This window comes from Panthera tigris, chromosome C2, assembly GCF_018350195.1.
Source record: "Panthera tigris isolate Pti1 chromosome C2, P.tigris_Pti1_mat1.1, whole genome shotgun sequence".
In the NCBI taxonomy this organism is placed as follows: domain Eukaryota; kingdom Metazoa; phylum Chordata; class Mammalia; order Carnivora; family Felidae; genus Panthera; species Panthera tigris.
Window position 1 is genome coordinate 47,493,102 of NC_056668.1, and position 21,009 is coordinate 47,514,110.

Sequence of the window (21,009 nt, forward strand, 5' to 3'; positions counted from 1 at the left end):
TTTCTTTCTTTCCTTCTTTCTTTCTTTCTTTCTTTCTTTCCCTTTCTTCCTTCCTTTCTTTCTTTCTTTCCAGTATACTCTCAGGGAGTAGGAAATGCAGCTGCCCCATCTTGTTGACTCCACTCGAGAGACCCAGTCAGACACTGGGACTAATTAGCAGAGACCTGGCCTAACCTCCTCAAAGGCCAGCAGTTCTAGAGGAAGCTGGGAGCTGGAACCAGGCTGGCTAGGTTGGGTCCCATACTTTTCTTTTAATACTCTCTTAATGGAAATCACAGAGCTAGCATCTTTATTTCAGAAAAGCAGTTTTCTCTTTTGGAACCAAAAAACATTGCAGACTAAAGAAACAACTAATTTATTCAACCTACAGTGACATGAGATGATCTCATTTTATATGTTAAAAGGTTTCAGATGAAATAATTTTTTGGCTCAGAAAGTAACTCAGATTTAGAGCATTTGGTTAACAAGGTATTTTAAATATTTCTCATGGGTTTTTGTTGCATAAGAGTCACATACCTTTAAAAATGTGTTATTTTCAACTAAACTTCTTAAAATACAGACTGTACTCTTCAGTTATCCGATTCTGGGCAATGGAGGAATACAGAATTCAGATTTTTAATTTTTTAAAGTTTATTTATTTATGTTGAGAGAGAGAGAACAAGCAGGCAAGGAGCAGAGAGAAGGAGAGAGAGAATTCCAAGCAGGATCCTTGCCATCAGTGCAGAGCCCAAAGTGCGGCTCAAACTCATGAACAGTGAGATGATGACCTTAGCCGAAATCAAGAGTCGGACGCTTAACTGACTATGCCACCCAGGCGCCCCCAGAAAAATTTTTTAAAGCATTATATGAGTTTTAAAAGTTTTGGTGTTTGATTCTGACATTTATTTACTTATTTGCATTTTATCCACTTTATCTTGAAATGGCTTTTAAAGTTAATAAAGGAAGATTTGTATAAGTGGTTTAATGTTTTACATGTAGAATGTATATTACTTTTATAATAGAAATACAAATGAAGCAATAGGTATGGGGGAGTGCTTTTTCCTTTTTTTAAGTTTATTTATTTATTTTGGGAGAGAGAGCTTGCATACGCACAGGTTGGGGGAGGAGGAGAGAGAGAGAGAAAGAGAGAGAATCCCAAGCAGGCTCCAAGCTGTCAGCACGAACCATGAGATCATGACGTGAACTGAAATCAAGAGTGGGATGTTCAACTGACTGTGCCACCCAGGTGCCACATTACTTTTAATCAATACTGGGCTAAATACTTGGGACACTAATGGATACCCTCACAGTATTTATGGGTCAGCAGAGAGAAAGCCTAACATTTATGCAATAGCAGCACACTATATAGAAGGATAAAATTATATGCTGATTTATAAGGTAAGTTTAGAAGTACAGAGACAACAGAAAGAAGGAGGGCTGTGTGGTCAGCCAAGGCTTCCCTGAAAGATCCCAGATGAAGATGGGTTGGAGGATGTTAAGAGAAAGGAGGATCTGTGAAGGGAAGCCAGTATGAGAAATTTCACAGCACTAAAGGTGGCTTTGATGGGGAAAGAAATTCCCCAGGTAGGGTTACCGGATTTAGCAAATAAAAATACATGGCTCCTCTTTAAATTCAACTTTAAGATAAATGATGAATAATTTTTAATACCATATAGATATTCCCATATAATATTTGGGACATACTTATACTAAAAAATTATTCAATAATTTTTATATTTTTTTATTTATTGTGGCAACCTTACCCTGGAGGCTTTTATTTCTGAAGACTCATCATGGCCTCCCTGGGTTGAATTTATTTCTGAATTCTGCTGCCTTTCTGGCTCTCCTAATCAGGACAGCAGTGACAGGGGTAGCCCAGCAGCAGGATGGGACTCTGGTACCACACACCTGTTGCCTTTGCAGCATGATAATTTTGGGCTTCCTGAAGAAGAAGATAGATTTCCTTTAAACACTTTTTAAATTAAACTTTTTAATTGTGAAATCATCATAGATCCACATGTAATTGTAGGAAACAGTATACAGAGAGATCACATATACCCTTTACCCACATTCCCCCAATAGTAACAAATTGCAAAGCTATATGTATATGTAAATTGTAACAACAAAGATTTTGAGACTGATTCAGTTGAGATACAGAACATTTCCATCCCCACAAGAATCCTTCCTCTGTTGCTCTCTTGTAGCCATACCTAATCCCCCCCCCAACCCTACTCCTTCCTTAACTCCTTGAGACCACTATTCTGTTCTCCATTTCTAGAATTTTGTCATTTCGAGAATGATGTATACATGGAATCACACAGTGTGTAACCTTTGGGGCTTGGCTTTTTTCAGTAAGCATAATTCTCTGGAAATTTATCTTAGGTTTTATGTATTAATAGTTTATTTATTTTTATTGTTGATTAGTATTCTATAGTATGCATATATCACAGTTTGTCTAACCAGTCACCTATTGAAGGACATCTGGGTTTTTTCTAGTTTGGGGCTATTATAAATAATAAATAAAGTTGCTGTAACATTTCTGGACAATTTGTTGTTTAAACTTAAGTTTTTGTTTCTCTGGGATAAGTGCCCAGGAGTGCAATTGCTGTGTTGTATAGTAGTTGCATGTCTCATGTTTTTGGTTGTTGTTGATAGAGCTCAAGTGGGGGAAGCACAGAGAGAGAGACAGGGGGAGAAGAATCCCAAGCAGGGGAATTCATGGGCTCCATTTCACACGGGAGATGGGGCTCCATTTCACAACTGGGACTTTGTAACCTGAACCAAAATCAAGAGTCGGATACTTAACCAACAGAGAAACCCAGGCCCCTGTATGTTTAAGGAACTGCCAAACTTTTTTCCATTTGCGGAATGAAGTGGCTGTGCTATTTTCCATTCCCACTTGCAGTGAATGAAAATCCAGTTTCTCCGCATCCTCATCAGCATTTGGTGTTGACGCTGTTTTTAATGTTAGCCATTGGTAGATTTGTACTGATATTTTGTGGCTTTAATTAGCATTTCTGTAGTGGTTAATGATATGGAACATATCTTCCTGTACTTATTTACTTTTCAGTGAAATGTCTGTTCATGTCTTTTGCCATTTCCTAATTCTGTTGCCTAGTTTTTTAGTGTCCAATTTTGAGAATTCTTTATTTTGTCTAGATACTGGTCTGTCCTTTGTTAGACATGTGGTTTGCAAATATTTCTCCCACTCGGTACCCTGTTTTTCTACCCCCTTAACATGGTCTTTGCCAAGCAGAAGTTTTCGATTTTGGTAAAGTCTAACTTATCTATTATCCCTTTTATTGATTGTACTTTCAGTGTCAAAACTAAGAACTTTGCCTAACTCTAGATCCTAAAGATTTCTCCTTTTTTTCTAAAGGTTTTATAGTTTTACATTTTACCTTTACATTTGTGATCCATTTTTGAGGTAAATTTTGTATAAGGTGTAAAACTTAGGTAAGTCTTCATTTTTTTGCCTATGGATTTTTTCCCCAATTTGTTGAAAAGGTTACTTTTCCTCTCTTGAATTGCTGCTGTTAAAAATCAATTGGGTAGGGGTGCCTGCGTGGCTCAGTCTGCTGAACATCCAACTCTTGATTTCAGAGAGAGAGGGAGAGAGAATTCCAAGCAGGTTCTGCTGACAGTGCAGAGCCTGATGGTGGGTTCTGTCCCATGAACCATGAGATCATGACCTGAGGCAAAATCAAGAGTCAGATGCTTAACTGACTGAGCCACCCAGGCACCTCTATTTAGGTCTTCTTTGATTTCTTCCATTGGTGTTTTGTAGTCTTCGGCATGCATGTCCCGTACATGTTCTGTTAAATTTACACCTAAGTATTTTAAGTTTTTTTCAGCAATTGTAAACAGCATTGCATTTTTAATTTTTGTGTTCATGTTTGTTGCTTAATATATAGAAATAAAATTTTTACATGTTTATCTTTTATTCTACAGCTTAGCTAAACTCCCTTATTACTTCTAGCACAGTTTGGGGGTAGACTTTTTTTAGATTTCTTGGGATTTTCTATGTAAACAATCATGTCATTTGCAAATGGGGACAGTTTGTCTTCCTTTCTGACGTATATGCCTTTCCTTTCCTTTCTTGCCTTATTGCACTGATGAAAAGTTCTAGCACTATGTTGAATAATTCTGGTCAGAACAGACATCTATGCCTTGTTCCCAATCAGGGAGAAAGCATTCTGCCTTTCATTATTAAGTATAATGTATACTGTAAGTCTTTTATACATGGTGTTTATCAATTCCTTTTAAATTTGTTGATGTCTTATGGCCTAGAATATGCTGTATCTTAGGCTATGTTCCACAACACTTGAAAAGACTATGTTCTGTTGAGTGGAGTATTGAGTACAAATGTTGATCAGATCCTATCGGTTAATTGTTGTCACTTCATTCTTCTATATTCTTGCTGATTTTATGTTTAGTAATTCACTCATTTTTTGAAAGAGAACTCTTGAAGTTTGCCACTGAACTATACTTTTGTCTATTTCTTCTTTCATTTCTATTCAGTTTTTCCTGCCTGCATTTCCTTCCTGCATGTGGTGCATACACATTAAGGATTGCTATATCTCCTTGATACAGCCACACTTTTATCATTACAGAATGGTAATTTTTCTCTTTCTGTGGTAATTTTCTTTACTCTGAAGCCACTCATCTGATATTAATATACCCACTCTGCTTTCTTTTGATCAGTATTTCTATGTTACATTTTTCCCATCATTTTGCTTTCAACTTGTATATCTTATTACATTTGAGGAAAGTTTCTTGTAAATGGCATATTTTTTAATCTATTCTGTCGATCTCTATCTTTAAATTTGCATTTTTAGGCCATTTACATTTATGTAATTATTGATATGTAAGGATTAAATCTTCCATTTTATTCTGTTTTTTTTTTATCTGTTTGCTGTTTTTAGTTTCTCTATTTTCTCTTTCCTTTTTGTTCCTTGAACATTTTCAAAATTCTATTTTTATTTATTTATGTGTTTTTGAGTGTATCCCTTTGTATAGCTTTTTTAGTGGTTGTTAAAACCACTAGGGTGAGTGTGACCTTGTTACCACTTTGCCATATGGAAAGTGCTGACACTTTACCAGGCCTCCTCTAATACCATCCTAGTGGGGAGGGAGAGGTGCACTTCATTACTGCCCAGAGGAAGTGGAATTCAAGGCTCACCATATGGTCTCTATTGATACTGCAATGGTGGTGGTAGTGATGGGAGGAGGGAACAGGGGTTTGTTACTACCCTTAAGGGATGAAAATCCCTTTAGGGTTTCATTCCCTGCTTGACCATCTCTGATAACACCCTGGTGGAAAGTGGAGGAGGTGTTGGGGTACCTCATTACGGCTTGGCAAGAGTGGAAGTCTAGGCTCCCCACTCAGCCTTTGCTGATGTGGGCGGAGCCAGTTTGGTTTTTTTGTTTGTTTGGTTAGGTTTTTTTGGTGGTGTTTGGAGTCAAATAGTTATTGTCTAAACATTTTCCATCTTACTGTGTTTTCTTTTTCCTGGTCATTTTGTTAAATAGAACAGATGTTTGGTAGGGCTTTTTTTTTGTCTGCTCCCATTGGCATTTCCAAGTTGCTGGCTTATTTAGCTCCAAGCCTGAGATAATGAGGCAAAAAGAAAACCCAGAAAACTAACTACTGTGATGTCATTTATACCCCAAAGTCCCAAAGTGCCTTCTTCTCTCTACTTTTAGACTTTCTATGTTTGTTTTATACATAATGTCCAGGAGTTTTAGCTGTACTTAGCAGGAGGAAGAGTGAAAAATACTACTATTCCTACTATTACTATCTTTCCAGAAGCAGAAGTTCTATAAATGAAGCAGAAGTTCTATAAATGCTATTAATGCCAACGTAATCACTCATTTAGAAGCTCTATTAATCTTCTACCTGCTAATAGTCTATGGGTAGAATCCTTTTTTTCATGCTATACAGCTAATTAGAAATATGTGTCTTCACTTCTCTGTAAAAACAAAACCAATAGGAGATCTATATCTGTATCTTTTTCTATCTATATCTGTCCATATATAAAATAAGAAATTGACCTGTGCGGTCGTTGAGGCCAGCAAGTCCCAACATCTGTACTGTGAAGTGGCCAGCTGAAACCCAGGTTCCAATCCTGGTCAGAAGGCCTGAGAACTAAGAGAGCTGATGGTGTAGTTCTAGTCTGAAAGCTGACAGGCTCTAGATGCAGAAGGAACTGATACTTCAGTTCAAGTCCAAAGGCAGAAAAAATTCTTACTCAGCAGGTCAGCCTTTTTGTTCTACTCAGACCTTCATCTAATGAGGTCCACCCACATTAGGGAAGGCAATCTGCTTTATTCAGTCTACCATTCAAAGATTAATCTCATCCCAAAAATCCTCATAGAAACACCCAGAATAATGTTTGACCAAATATCTGGGTACCCCATGGCCCAATCAAGTTGTCATATGAAACTAACCACCATAATATGCAAACATTTAAATAAAGTTTAGGACTACCAGATTGGTTAATTTGAACTTAAATATGAATTCTAACCAAGGTTGCTCACAAATTCACATTTTGGCTTGACTTTGAGATACATAGAGAAATTCAAAGAAAGTGAGTAAAACCTTTCAAAGATTCAAAAAATGTGTTTAAAGAGAGCAACTGCTAAAATCTGGAATGCAGTATGGCATTATGGGAAATGAGAAATTTATAGTTGCTGTGTTTCTTCAGTAGAGCTTTATAAACAGGGAAACTGTTAAAACTTACATTTTTCATGACTCTTAGAGTAAGAATTAATTTTTCCCATTGTCAAAAGATTTGAAATATTCAAAATAAGTATTTCTCATGGTCTATAATCCTTTTGTCACAGTCTCTTAACATTCCCCCGGGGCCAGTGCCAAGGTATCTAGAGCTGCTGGTTTTCAGGGCAGGCAATATCACTTGCAGAGAAGACTTTGGACTCAAATAGATCTGGGTGTGTGACCTGGGGCAAATTGCTTTACCCCTCTAAACAGCAACTTTCTTATCTGAATATGACATGTTTAATATCTGTAAGATCAGTATAAGTGCTCCATAAGTAAACATTTTCAAATCTTAGGCATCTGGATAGTCTGTACTTTTGCAGTTTTATAGAAAAGACTGATATCTTGGTGTTTAAATCTCTACATTTTAGATCATTTCCTTGAATTCAGCTTCTTAGAATTATTGAGTCAAGGATAGAAACTTCTAGAAAGGGAGTACCAAGATTGCACTAGCAATGGGAAAGAGAGAGAGAGAGAGATGCTTTTCTAATTGTTAAACTTTATATTTCCTAGAGGCATCAGATGGTGAAGGAAGAGGAGACACAGAAATGATGCAGCAGGAGACAGCTCCAGTTCCGGCTCTGTCAAAGAAAACCAAACAGGTGACCATACTGTGGGAGAGTCACAACTGTTGGATTCTAGAATCATCTTCTACCCCTCTACAGCATTCCCTGTTCTTTAACATCAGTTAGTGGGGTTTGAGGAAGCCTAGATCTTCTTTGCCTTTGTAAACACCCATGTTTTCATTAATTATAAACCAGCAAGGTCTATTTTTCCCCCTAAATTTTTTTTATAATATAAATATATTTTACAATAATGGTATCTTAGATTCTTGTACCACATGTTTACCAAAAACCCAGTATTACTTTTTTTGGTACAGTTCCTAGGAAAAGACAAATAGCATAAAGACATGCAAGATTACCCTGCACACCAGTGCATGATTACAGTACCATGCCATGCTGCCAGCAGGTCCCAGGGTCTCATGTCTACCTAGCATTATGGTCCATTGTATGAATATTTATCAAGGGATTTCTGCCTTCAATATTACCAAAAGTGGCCTTTTGATATATTTTGCTCACTGGATTTATGACCTTTTATTTCCTTTTTAATCTTCCTATTGGCCACTCACATCCATTTGCAGCTTTTTCACATTATGTGTCTCTCAAACCGGATTGGTAACCATGTGTAATTTTTTTCTTAAATTTTTTAATTTTTATTTATTTTTGAGAGAGAGAGACAGAGTGCCAGCAGGAGAGGGGCTGAGAGAGAGACGAAGACAGAATCTGAAGCAGGCTCCAGGCTCTGAGCTGCCAGCACAGAGCCCAACATGGGGCTCAATCCCACAAACCATGAGATCATGACCTGAGCTGAAGTCAACACATAACCTACTGAGCCACCCAGGTGCCCCAACTATGTGGGATTTTTTTAAAGGATTATCTACTATCAAACTAAAATTATCATCTTCTTCACAGTAATGATTTGTGGTCTTATTGTAAGTGGCCCTAAACTCATTCCATGAGAGGGTGACTCTACCCAGTTTGTAACCAGGCACAGATAATTGTGGGAAGCAGTTTAGCATACTGGTGACCTACCTCCAATCTGTGAGATATTGAGCAAGTTAAACTCTCTGTGCCTCAGTCTTCTTATGGTAAAATGATGATAATAAATATATTTTCCTCACAGAGTTGCAGTAGAGATTAAATAACTAATACTTGTTAAGTACTTCAAACAGTGGTTGGCAAAGAGTAAACACCAAAGTGATCATTATTATAGTGAATAACACTTCATCTTTTTTATTTTGTTATTTTTTTCTTTGAGGGATGGGAGAATATGGAAAGATATGCATATTTAATATGTATCATCTTGGTTTTCTCTCCAGCCATTAAATATTTTGCTCCAAGGTCCTATATCAGGTTTTGGTTTTTTTTTTTTTCTTTTTGCTGTTATTTTATCTTTTTAAAATTTTTAAAAAATTTTTTTCTCATGTTTATTTATTTTTGAAGGAGAGAGAAACAGAATGTGAGGGGGGAGGGGTGAGAGAGAGGGAGACACAGGATTCAAAGCAGGCTCTAGGCTCTGAGCTGTCAGTGCAGAGCCCGACATGGGGCTCGAACCTATAAACCACGAGATCATGACCTGAGCCGAAGTCAGAGGCTTAACCAACTGAGCCACCCAGGAGCCCCATTTTATCTTACTTTTTTAATTCAACTATAATTAACATAGAGTGTTATATTAGTTTCATGTGTACAATATAATAATTCAAAAATTCAATGCATTATTCACTGCTCACCATGATAAGTGTACTCGTAATCCCCTTCACCTATTTTACCCATTCCTCCACCCACCTCTCCTTTGGCAATCACCAGTTTGTTCTCTGTAGTTAAGAGTCTGTTTTCTGGTTTGTCTCTTTTTTCCCCTTTGTTCCTTTGTTTTGTTTCTTACATTCTACATATGAGTGAAATCATATGGTATTTTTCTTTCTCTGACTGACTTACTTCACTTAGCATTATACCCTATAGGTTCATTCATGTTGTTACAAATGGTAAGATTTAATTCTTTTTTATGGCTGAGTAATATTCGTGTGTGTGTGTGTGTGTGTGTGTATCACACCTTCTTTTTCCATTCATCTATGGGTGGACACTTGGGTTGCTTCCATATGTTGGCTATTGTATATAATGCAGCAGTGAACATAGTGGTTCATGTATCTTTTTGAATTAGTGTTTTTGTTTTCTTTGGATAAATACCCAGTAGTGGAATTACTAAATCTTATGGTAATTCTGCTTTTAATTTTTGGAGGAACATCCATACTATTTTTCACAGTGGCTGCACCAGCTTACATTCTTACCAACAGTGCAGGAAGAGGGTTCCTTTTTCTTTACATCTTCATCAACACTTGTTACTTCTTGTGTGTTTTATTTTAGCCATTCTGACAGGTGTGAGGTGATATCTCATTATGGTTTTGATTTACATTTTCTTGCTGATTAGTGACATTGAGCATCTTTTCATGTGTCTGTTGACCATCTGTATGTCTACTTTGGAAAAATGTCCTCTGCTCATTTTTACTTGGATTATTTGGAGGTTTTGGTGTTGGATTGTGTAGGTTCTTTACATATTTTGAATATGAACTCTTTTTTTTGGTGTATCATTTGCAAACATCTATCATTCAGTAGGTTGTCTTTTTGTTTTGTTGATGATTTCCTTCTCTGTGCAAAAGCTTTTTTATTTTGGTGTAGTCCCAATAGTTTGATTTTGCTTTTGTTTCCCTAGCCAAAGAAGACATATCTAGAAACATGTTTCTATAGCTGATGTCAAAGAGATTCTGCCTTTTTTTTCTTTCCCTCTAGGAATTTTATGCTTTCAAGTCTTACATTTAAGTCTTTAATCCATTTTGAGTTTATTTTTGTGGAGTATAAATAAGTGGTCCATTGGAGTAAAAAAGTGGTCCAATATTATTCTTTTTCCTGTGTATCACTAATTACATAGCTGTCCAGTTTTCCCAACACCATTTGTTAAGGAGACTATCATTTTCACATTGTATATTCTTGCCTCCTTTGTTGTAGATTAATTGGATAAAAGCATAGGTTTTTTCTGGGCTCTCTATTCTGTTCCATTGATCTATGTGTCTGTTTTTGTGCCAGTACCATACTCTTTTGATTACCAGAACTGCATAGTGTATCTTGAGATCTGGGATTGCAATGCTCCCCATTTTTTTCTTCCTTTTCAAGATTGCTATGGGTATTCAGGGTCTTTTGTGGTACCACACAAATTTTAAGATTATTTGTTCTAGTTTTGTGGAAAGTGTTGTTGATATTTTCATAGGGATTGCATTAAATCTGTAGATTGCTTGGGGAAATTAATGGAAATTTTAACAATATTAGTTCTCCCATTCCATGAATATGGAATATGTTACCACTTGTTTGTGTCATCTTCAATTCCTTTGATCAGTGTTTCATAGTTTTCAGAGGACAAGTCTTTCACCTTCCTGGTTAAGTTTATTCCTGGGTGTTTTATTATTTTTGGTGCAATTATAAAGGGGATTGTTTTCTTAATTTCTTTTTCTGCTTCTTTATTATTAGTGTATAGAAATGCAAAAAAATACTATTTATATTAATTTTGTATCCTGTGACTTTTGGTGGAGTCTTCAAGATTTTCTGTATATAGTATCATGATATCTGCAAATAGTGAAAGTTTCCTTACCAATTTGAATGACTTTTATTTATTTTTCCTTGTCCAATTGCTGTGGCTAGGACTTCCAGTACTATGTTGAATAGAATTGGTGAGAGTGAACATCCTTGTCTTGTTCCTGGTCTTAGAGGAAAAGTTCCCAGTTTTTCATGATTGAGTATAATGTTAGATGTGGGCTTTTCATATTTGGGCTTTATTACGTAGAGAGGTATGTTCCCTCTAAACCCACTTTGTTGAGAGTTTTTATCATGAATGGATGTTGTACTTTGTCACTTTTTATGCATCCACTGAAATGATCACATGCTTTTTATCTTTCTCTTGTTGATGTAATATATCACATTGATTGCATGATAATATTCAACCACCCTTGCATTCCAGGAATAAATCCCACTTGATTGTGGTGATTTTTTTTGATGTACTGTTGGATTTGGTTTGCTAATATTTTGTTGAGGATTCTTGTATCGATGTTCATCAGAGATGTTGGCCTACGTGTCTCTTTTTTTGTAGTATCTTTATCTGGTTTTGGTATGTGGGTAATGCTGGACTCATAGAATGAATTTGGAAGCATTCCTTCCTCTTCTAGTTTTTGGAATAGTTTGAGAAGAAAAGGTATTAACTCTTCTTTAAAATGTTTGATAGAATTCACCTGTGAATTTATCTGGTCCGAGACTTCTGTTTGTTGGGAATTTTTCTATTACTGATTTAATTTCATTGCTGTTCAGTCTGTTCAAATTTTCCATTTCTTCCTGATTTACTTTTGAGAAATTATATGTTTCTAGGAATTTATCCATTTCTTCTACATTGTCCCAGTTGTTGGCATAGAATTTTTGAGAATATTCTCTTATGATCCTTTGTATTTCTCTGGTGTCTGTTGTTATTTCACCTCTTATTTCTGATTTGATTTGTGTCTTCTCATTTTTGATGAGTCTGAGTAATGGTTTATCAGTTTTGTTGATCTTTTCAAATAACTAGCCTCGGGTTCATTGATCCATTTTGCTGTTTTTTTAGTCTTTATTTCATTTATTTCTGACCTAGTCTTTATAATGTATTTTCTTCTATTGGCTTTGGGCTTTGTTTGTTCTTTTTCTAACTTCTTTAGGTCTAAGGTTATGTTGTTTATTTGAGATTTTTCTTGCTTCTTGAGGTAAGATTGTATTGCTATAAACTTCCCTCCTCAGTGCTTTGCTCCATCCCAAAGATTTTGGATGGTTGTGTTTTCACTTTCATTTGTCTCCCTGTATTTTTTTTTTGACTTCCTCTTTGATTTCTTGGTTGACTCATTCATTGTTTAGTAGCATGTTATATAACCTTCATGTATTTGTGGGTTTTTCCACATTTTTTCTTGTGATTAATTTCTAGTTTCATACCATTTTAATCAGAAAAGATGCATAATATGATTTTAATCTTTCTTTGGCATTTTCTGCATTCATTGCGCTGATGTGGCTGCTATCTGGGTGTAGCCATGGGACAAAGTGAGCTTAGGATCCTCCTACTCTGCCATCTTCCCAGACTCTCCCCTCAGGTTTAGTTTTAACTATTCCTTCAGAGGCCTACGGGCTAACATCCTTAGCCTTTTCATTTATTTCACCAAGGTGGAGTTTAATTTTACCTTGGCTTATCCCATTGACCACACCATATTCATGCTTCTTTGACCTTTGCCTCTGTAGTGCCTACCTACAGAACTTGTTTCCAAATATCTTTCTTTAGACTCCATTGACTTTCTTTTTCCTTTCTTTCTTGATTTTCTTCTTGCTTGTTTCTCACTTTTTCAGGACTCAGTGCAGAAAGACTAAATTTGCCCAAGCCTCTACCTTTACTTCTTTTTATTGTCTTTTTATCCACTTTACTAAATTTCCACCTTTTATTTTAGCTCCTTCTTCCTTGACTCTTCTTTTCCCACGACTATTAAGTTAGGTAAATGGCAGAGAATCATAGGAAGAACAAGGAAAAATGGGAGAGGAGAAAGTGAAATACATTCTCCATTTCTGTGAGCATTCATCTATCTTTTGTCAACCTAGGTTTTAACAATAATAAAGATCGCTTATTGAGCACTCACTATAGGCACTGTGCAAGATACCATGACTCAGATGATATTGTAAAGTAAGGGGTACCCTGTGCCCTATGAGATAGGGGGTACCCCATTTTACAAATTACCTGGGACTCACAGAGATGGGTTCTGAGAGTCATGCCCCACTTGTCTGGCTGTGAGCCAGGTGCTGAGGATGCTGCTGCTACCATCTCCCTTTTCACCTGTCCTTTCTCTTTCAATTTAGGAAAATCAGATTTACCATGTCCTCATATGCTTTCTTGGCCACATGCCATTGCTATTTTCTGCCAAGAAGAAAGAATTATGAAACTTTAAGATTGTACTGCCCATTTTAACCACCTTTCTCTTGCTCTAATTTCTTTCACTACCAAATTACTTTAAAGAATCCAAGTCTTAGACTGACAGAATGCCCTATCCCCTTTCTCTATGTCTATCCTCATTTCTCTGGCCAGAGAACTCACAGGGAAATCTTCTTGTGCCCTCTGCCTCATATGAGTGCTCTTCATCTAGCTCCTGGTTCCCCCACCAAGCTGTATACCTCCAGGACAGAGTTTAACTGTGCATCTCCACAGCACCTAGCACAGAACCTCACCCAAAATTGACACTTATTATTTGTGAAATGAAAGAAAAGATGCCTATACCAAGATCCTAGTTTTCTCACCACTCTTCCAATCTCAGCTCATTGTGTCTCTACTTGTGAGCCATCTGCTATCTGCGGAAGTAGGTGACCCAATGTCCCTCTTCCAGCCCCTTCCTTGAAAGACTCTCCCACTTTGGCATTCAGAGCTGGAATCCCTCCTCTGCCAGCCCTGACTGCCCAAACAGTCCCTCTGGCTCCTCTCTGGGTTCCCCATGCTCTCTCTTCAGCTACTCTTCTCCCTCTGGAAATCATCACACTATCACAAGGATGACCTTCTTATGGATAGGCTGTCCTTTCTTGAATCCTTCTATAGTTGCTTCTGTACATAGGGCTTAAGTCTCCAATCAGTTCATAAGCACCTTGGGGGCCAAGGTTTCTTTTGTGTTCACTGTAGTACCTATCACAGTGCTAGGCACTGGACTCATTTGGCAGTTGTAACAGAGTATTTGTTTTTTAATAGTAATTATTACATTCCTCCCCTGGGTCAAAACAAAAGAAAAAATAAATTCTTTTGTGCTATGTTTAAGTTTTGAATTTTTTTTCAAATTTGCTTAGTTGCTTTACTGTTCTTTAGGCTTTTTTTATACTTGTATAGGAACTTCCTGGCATTATGCTGCCAGCTGTAATATACATTTAGGCTTAAATATCACCAGGTAAGAGTGTCTGTTGAGTTAGATCATGTTCCCTCCTTTGCCATCCCTGGGCCTCACATTCCTCTTACTGAGTCCATGCCTCCCATCTGTCCAGTATTTCCAGCAGTAGATTTATAACTTTATAAAAGTTTTTTACCCATGCAACTACATCATCTCTAGCAACCATTTCACATCTAAATAATCATCCTTGGCCTCCTTAATAATGTTAGTATAAAGATTTGCCAACACTTCTTTTTTTCCAGATATTGCTTCCAAAAAAATGATGAATTTCCTTACTTCTAGAGATTGCATCATCCTCTTCCCTCCTCAACATCAGTCACTTCAGAGCCAATCCTAGTGACTTTGTAATTATGGTTCCCAGAATATAATTCCTTATGAGGGGTTTTGTGACTTTTCATAGATGCCTCCATGATGTCAGCCGCCAGGGTTCCATAACCCATCCTCTCTCCCTCAAAGACCACATTTTTTTTAACAGTAGCCTAATCTGTTTATCTCCTCAGATCATAAAGGACTCCTCAGTAAGAGTACTTATCCCTTTCCCTCTCTATTCATCTTTCTCACTGTTGTATTTTCTTAATATTTACTTATTTGAGCATTGATAATTTCATATCTCTCCCACTCTTCATCTTCAAGATTATTCTTGACTATTTTAAAAGAGGACTATGTCCTATCCACCCAATGATTTACCTTCTTCCTTGCAACTGTCTCAATTCTTTTCCTCTTTGTATTAATCTACTATTGCCTAACAAATTACCACAGAAGTTAATAGCTTAAAACAGAAAAATAAATTATATCAGAGTTTCTGATATCCCACAGGCATGGCTTAGCTCAGTCTCTCTGGCTATCCATCTCTTATCAGGTGCCAGTCAAATTGCGGGCTGGAGTTGAAGGGCTTGACCTCCTTATTGGTAAGCCTCAATTCCTGACCATGTGAGCCTCTGCACAGGGCTACCGCAGAACATTGCCACTGGCTTCCCTCAGGCTAAGTGACCCAAGCAGAAGCAAGCAAGAGCACTCAATACAGAAACCAGTCTTTTTTATGTTATATTTGATCTCAGAGCTGACCTCTAATCCCTTCTACCTTATTCTGTTAGAATCAAGTCAGTAATTCAAAAAGTGGGAATGAAGACCTGGAGATAGTGATCACCAGTAGCTCTCCTGGAATCTACCCTCTGGCCTCAGTGACTTATATCCCTCCCATATGCAAAATGTATTCACTCCTCACAAAGAAAGCAAAAGCCCTCTCCCTTTACAGCTTAAGCTCAGTGCCTAGAATTTCATTGTCTAAATCAGGTGCAGGGACATTTAAGGGTCCTTGGGTTTAGTTCCCTAAATAAGGCTTCTTAAGAACATTTCTTCTCAACCTATTAAACTAAGGAAATACAGGCATAGAATAACCTTTATAGGCATTTCTATTCAAGTAGTTGACACAGGGGTCATTGGTCCAGAGCATTTGAAAATGTTGGGAGTTTCTTTATTCAGTTTTAAGGCCCAGGTTCCTTAGGTTCTTCCATGGTTCTCAGCTCTGCTTTTGGGTATCTTTGTGTTGCCCTCTGAGTCATCCTTCCACCTTTTCTTTTAAAATGAAAGCTAGCATAGATTTGCAGTGGAAAAGCTCTTTCGGCCTTCTTGACGGTGGAATTCTGAGGGTTTAAAGACCTCGCCTCATTTTATTCCGTCTCTCAGCTTCTCAACTCAAACTACACTTATTTCTGAATATATAACTCCTTTAAGAATTTTGTGTGTCTTCTGTGGTTCTTCTTGGGTTTACTTGATTGGGCAGAAGTCACACCCACAAATCTTTTCAAGATAAACTTTTCTCAATCTTGGGCCCCTGTTGAGAGAATTGAGGGACAGTAACTCTTAAGCTTCCTAGAGGCATGTTTGAGATGATCTGTGAGATACATCTTTGATTTCTTTAAAGAGATCTTACGAGACTGAATAGTACTCTGAGGTACCACCTTTGTTCTTTTTTTTTTTAATTTTTATTTTATTTATTTATTTTTTAAATATATGAAATTTATTGTCAAATTGGTTTGGTACCACCTTTGTTCTTTCTGAGGTCTTAACAAATGGATCTGCACTCCTATACCTTGACTTCTTTGATAGTCCTTCTTTCAATTTAATTTCTTCCTTCGAATTTTACTGTAAGCCACAAGAAGAAATTAGGTGACACATTCAATGCTATTTGGATCTCCTTTGCTGGATTACCCATAGTATTGGACACATTTTCTATTTTCCACATAGCTGCAGACAACACTACTTTGTGCCACTAAACTTTGTATGACTACATAACTTTGTATGACTCCAGTTTCCAATAAGATTTTCCTCCCTATCTATCTATCTATTTATAAGTAGGCTCCACACTGGGCATGGAGCCCAACACAGGGCTCAAACTCACAACTCTGAGTTCAAGACCCGAGCTGAGATCAAGAGATGCACCCTTAACTGACCGAGCCACCTAAGTGGCCCAGATTTTCCTCACTTTCTGCAGGCCTACACCCTCAGTGTCCTCAAAGTCCAAATTTTGCAGGCAATGTGTTCGGAAACACTATTCATCCATTCAGTCACCTGAGTTTTGACACATTTCAAAGTAATTAACAAAATCAGTACACTCCTCCCAGACACTTCAGCATGCATATCATTAACTGAAGTTCAGTATTGAAAGATCTTCTTTTTTTCCTTTCAAGGTAAAGTTAGCATACAGTAAAATGCAAATGTCAAAGGTATCATTCACAGAGTTTTGACAAATTCATACAATTTTGTAACAAAACCCCCTACAGATTATCATCACCTCAAAATCCTCCCACACCACCTCCATATCACTATTCCACAGTCCATGCCCCAGGACCAACCACTGTTCTGATGTCATGTAAGTGAAATCATATAGCATATGCTCTTTTGGTCAAAGCTTCTTTTATTTGGTACAGTGTTTTTTAGATTCATCCATGCTGATGCATGGTGTTTCATTTTTCTTATTGCTGAGTACATTAGTCTGCTAGGGCTGCCATAGCAAAATACCACAGACTGGGTGACTTAAACAACAGAAATTTATTTCTCACAGCTCTGAAGCCTGGAAACCCAAGATCAAAGCGTCAACAGGTTTGGTTTCTCCTGAGGCCCCTCTCCTTGGCTTGCAGATGACCACCTTCTCACTGTGTCCTCACATGCTCTTTCCTCTGTGAGTGTCTCTTCCTCCTCATATAAAGACACCAGTACTACTGGATTAGGATCCTACCTTGGGACCTCCTTTAACTTTATTACCTCTTTAAAGTGAATGTCTCCAAATACAGTCACATTGGGTATTAGGGCTTCAAAATTTGAATGGGTGGGAGGTGGGTAAAATTCATTTCATAACATTTCAAAATATTAAATTATATGAATACCCCACAGTTTATTTTTCCTTTTTTTTTTTTAATGTTTATTGATTTTTGAGAGAGAGAGAGCACAAGGAGGGGAGGGGCAGAAAGACAGAGAGAGACACAGAATCTAAAGCAGGCTCTGAGCTGTCATCACAGAGCTAGACACAGGGCTCAAACCCACAAACTGTGAGATCATGACCTGAGCTGAAGTCAGATGCTTAACCGACTGAGCCACCCAGGCACCTCTATTTTTCTATTGATGGATACCTGGGGCTACTTCCTATTTGGGACTATTATGAATAAATCTGCCACAAACATTCATATACAAGTATTTTTCTGAATGTATATTTTTATTTCTCTTAAGTAAATATATAGGAGTAGAATTGCTGAATCATGTTTAGTTTTCTAAAAACCGACTTTTTTTCCAAAACCAATGTATCGTTTTTGTATTCCCACCATCCTATATATTTGGAATTATCACTCTTTTAATTTTGGACATTTTGATGGGTGTGTACCAAATAACTTTGACCAAACCCAAAAGAAACTAAAACAGCAGTTCTAAATTTGGTTTTAATTTTTACAGTGAACGTGCTTGTTTTTGTTGTAAAATGGTAATTATTATTTTTTTTTTATTTTTACCAAAGTGATAAGCAAACACTATTAAAAGTCTTTCATAAAAAAGCAGCATCACCTTTCCTACTCTTATCCTAGGTCTTTCTTCAGAGGCAACTACCCTCAGCTTTTAGCTGTTTTCCTTATTTGCTAACATATAGTTTATACTGCTGGTTTTTTCATTTATATCAGCTCCTGACATGATCTTTTAATTTCCTGAGGTAGCATATGAGGACACATCTCTGCCATCTACCCCATACTCCCTCTCTAATTGTTAATTCCCCTGCTAACACAATATCAAATTGTGGTTAAAACCATTGTCATTATCTCACAGTTATGACCATGGAACTACTGTTTCAGTGCTGAGAGGGAAAAGACTATAATCATTCCTCCTTTCTTATATATACAACTCTTTGTTTTCATGGCATTGATATTTACCTCATTTCTTCATTTGCCCAGCTTGTTGTGTTCCTACTGTTAATTGTTTCCATATATTCCAATATGTTTTCCACATGTCCATGAATATTTTCCATATGCTCAAATAGATCACTCATTGTTCTTTCCTGCAGACCTCTATACTCCTATTCCACTCTGAATAGGTTATTCTCTTGGTCTGGTGAGCAATTGAGATTTGTCTTTACTGCCCCTTCAACACTGTCCTGGATTAATTTCTTTATTTGCTGAATCCCATATCTTTCTCTTTTTTTGATTTAGCCCTTTATCTTGCTAGAATACAGCTTTTAGTATCTATGGGTAGGAAGTCCATTTTTTGAGACCTTAAATACCTGAAAATACCTTTATTTTACTCTTAACTTGTCTGATAGTTTGGCTGGGTATAAAAGTCTAATTTGCAAATAAATTTTCCTCGTAATTTTGAAGGCATTCTTCCATTAAGCCCTAGCATTCATTATTGCTGTTGCAGAATTTGACACAATTCTTTTTCTGGATTCTTTGTATTTTGTATGTTATTGTTTCTCTTTTTGGAAAATTGTAGTCTTTTGTTTGTCCATAATGATCTGAAATTTCACATTGATGCTCCTTAGTGTGGGTATCTTTCATATACATAATATATATACGTAATGGGTTTTCAATTTAGTTTCATGTACTAGAAAGTTTCCTTCAGTTCTGGAAAGTTCTTCCTGCATTATTTCTTTGAGCACTCCTTCACTGTTTTATGTGGTCCCTTTTTCTGTAATACCTTTTACTGGGATGTTGAATCTCTTGGACTGATTCTCCATCTAATTTTCTTACCATTTTTCATCTTTCTGGAAGATTTCCTTTATCTTCAAGACTTCCTCCTACATTTTTATTCCATATTTCTTATTTATTTTCTTTTTTTGTTTCATGGCAGCAAATTCTTCCCTTAGGTGTCTGAGAATATTAATTATAATTATTTTGAACTTTTTATCTTTTGTTTATTTGCTCTTAATGTGGACACTTAACTGTGTATTCATATTGAAAAGAGATACACTAAAAAATTTACAGAATATTTTTGTGCATAAGTGAGGCCTGTTGATTAGTGGACTTCAGAGTAAGTTAACAGGATAGCAAGCTGTATTTACTATGCTCTTCCCCAAATGTCACTGTCTTTTGGCATTTCTCACAGGCCATTTTATTTTTCCAGAGAAAAGTTCGGTAGTCTCTTGCATACAATATGTAAGTCTGGCTCAAGACTTTCCAAAAAAGGGACAGGAAAAGGAAGTGAGTCTCAACTTCTGTCCTATCTTCCCTGTGCCAAATTTCTTTGTGCTCTTCTTCTCTCCAGAGAATAAACCTTCAGTCTGCTGCCAGAAAGAGCAAGATGAGAGGAAGCAGTAATCGGATAGTTGCTTGGCTGTCTGGGCGGGAGATATAGCCCAGTGGGAGGCAGGAATGAGGCTAATCATTCTAAATATAAACTTTCAACCAATGTCCTTCTTTTAAACCCTCACTCTCTATACTACCTTGTGCTTCCAACTACTGAACTTTCTCAGAGTCCAATAAGCCAAACAACCTCCCCTGTTGTTAGCTTTCACCTCTGCAGAAACCTAAGGGCTAGCTCTGTCTTTCTGCTAATTACTTCTATCCACTTTCAACGATTTTCCATTTTCCAAAATGTTGTTGAAATCTCTCTACTACTGTTGTGCTCTCCCAATTTCATGGTCTTCATAAATTTATACACTTTTCAGTTTCCTTACTTCTGGTTTAGTGGCATTTTTGAGGCTGATTTGTCATGTTTAACCAGAAGTGTCATTCTTAAAGGATATAATTTTTGACACTTTAAGGAACTGAAAATATGCCTCACATGCTTCACTTAAAGATTAATTTTTTCATATGTATTTCTAAATATTTAAACTATATATTTAAGCTACATTTTTAAAAAATCACTAGATTTCATATGAAGAAATGGCATTACTTACCAACTGTCAAAGACATATACTGTTGAAACTGGTTTCCAGAAGTGGTTAGTTAGTCTGGCCTGAGTCTTGTGTATCTTTTTACCTAGTCCCTCTGAGGGTAAACATCAGTATTTCTAAGGCAGCTGGTTAAATTTAGGAATTTTTAATACAATGGGCTTGTACTTATTCATAAAGCCACCTCATCTCTGTGGAAATTGACCATCAATTTGGCTTCTTCATTAGTGCCCAACATCAACCACATAAGGTGACTGCTCCCAGAAAACAAATAGTATAGTGCATTTCCTTTAGGATGATCTAAGAATTTGAACCTAACATTTAAACCTGACACAGTATGTTAACTAAAGCAGTTCATCA

At 36.9% G+C, this 21,009-nt stretch overlaps 1 protein-coding gene across 3 annotated transcripts in view; it reads left to right on the forward strand.

Annotated features, from left to right (window-relative positions):
• Window positions 1-21,009, forward strand: part of CMSS1 (cms1 ribosomal small subunit homolog) — a 381,170-nt gene that overhangs the window by 340,698 nt on the left and 19,463 nt on the right. For all 3 annotated transcript variants that reach the window (XM_007095955.3, XM_007095959.3, XM_042999027.1), the window contains exon 2: window positions 7,271-7,359. In XM_007095955.3, the coding sequence (XP_007096017.2) occupies window positions 7,271-7,359 (89 nt within the window). The remainder of the gene's footprint in view (window positions 1-7,270; window positions 7,360-21,009) is intronic.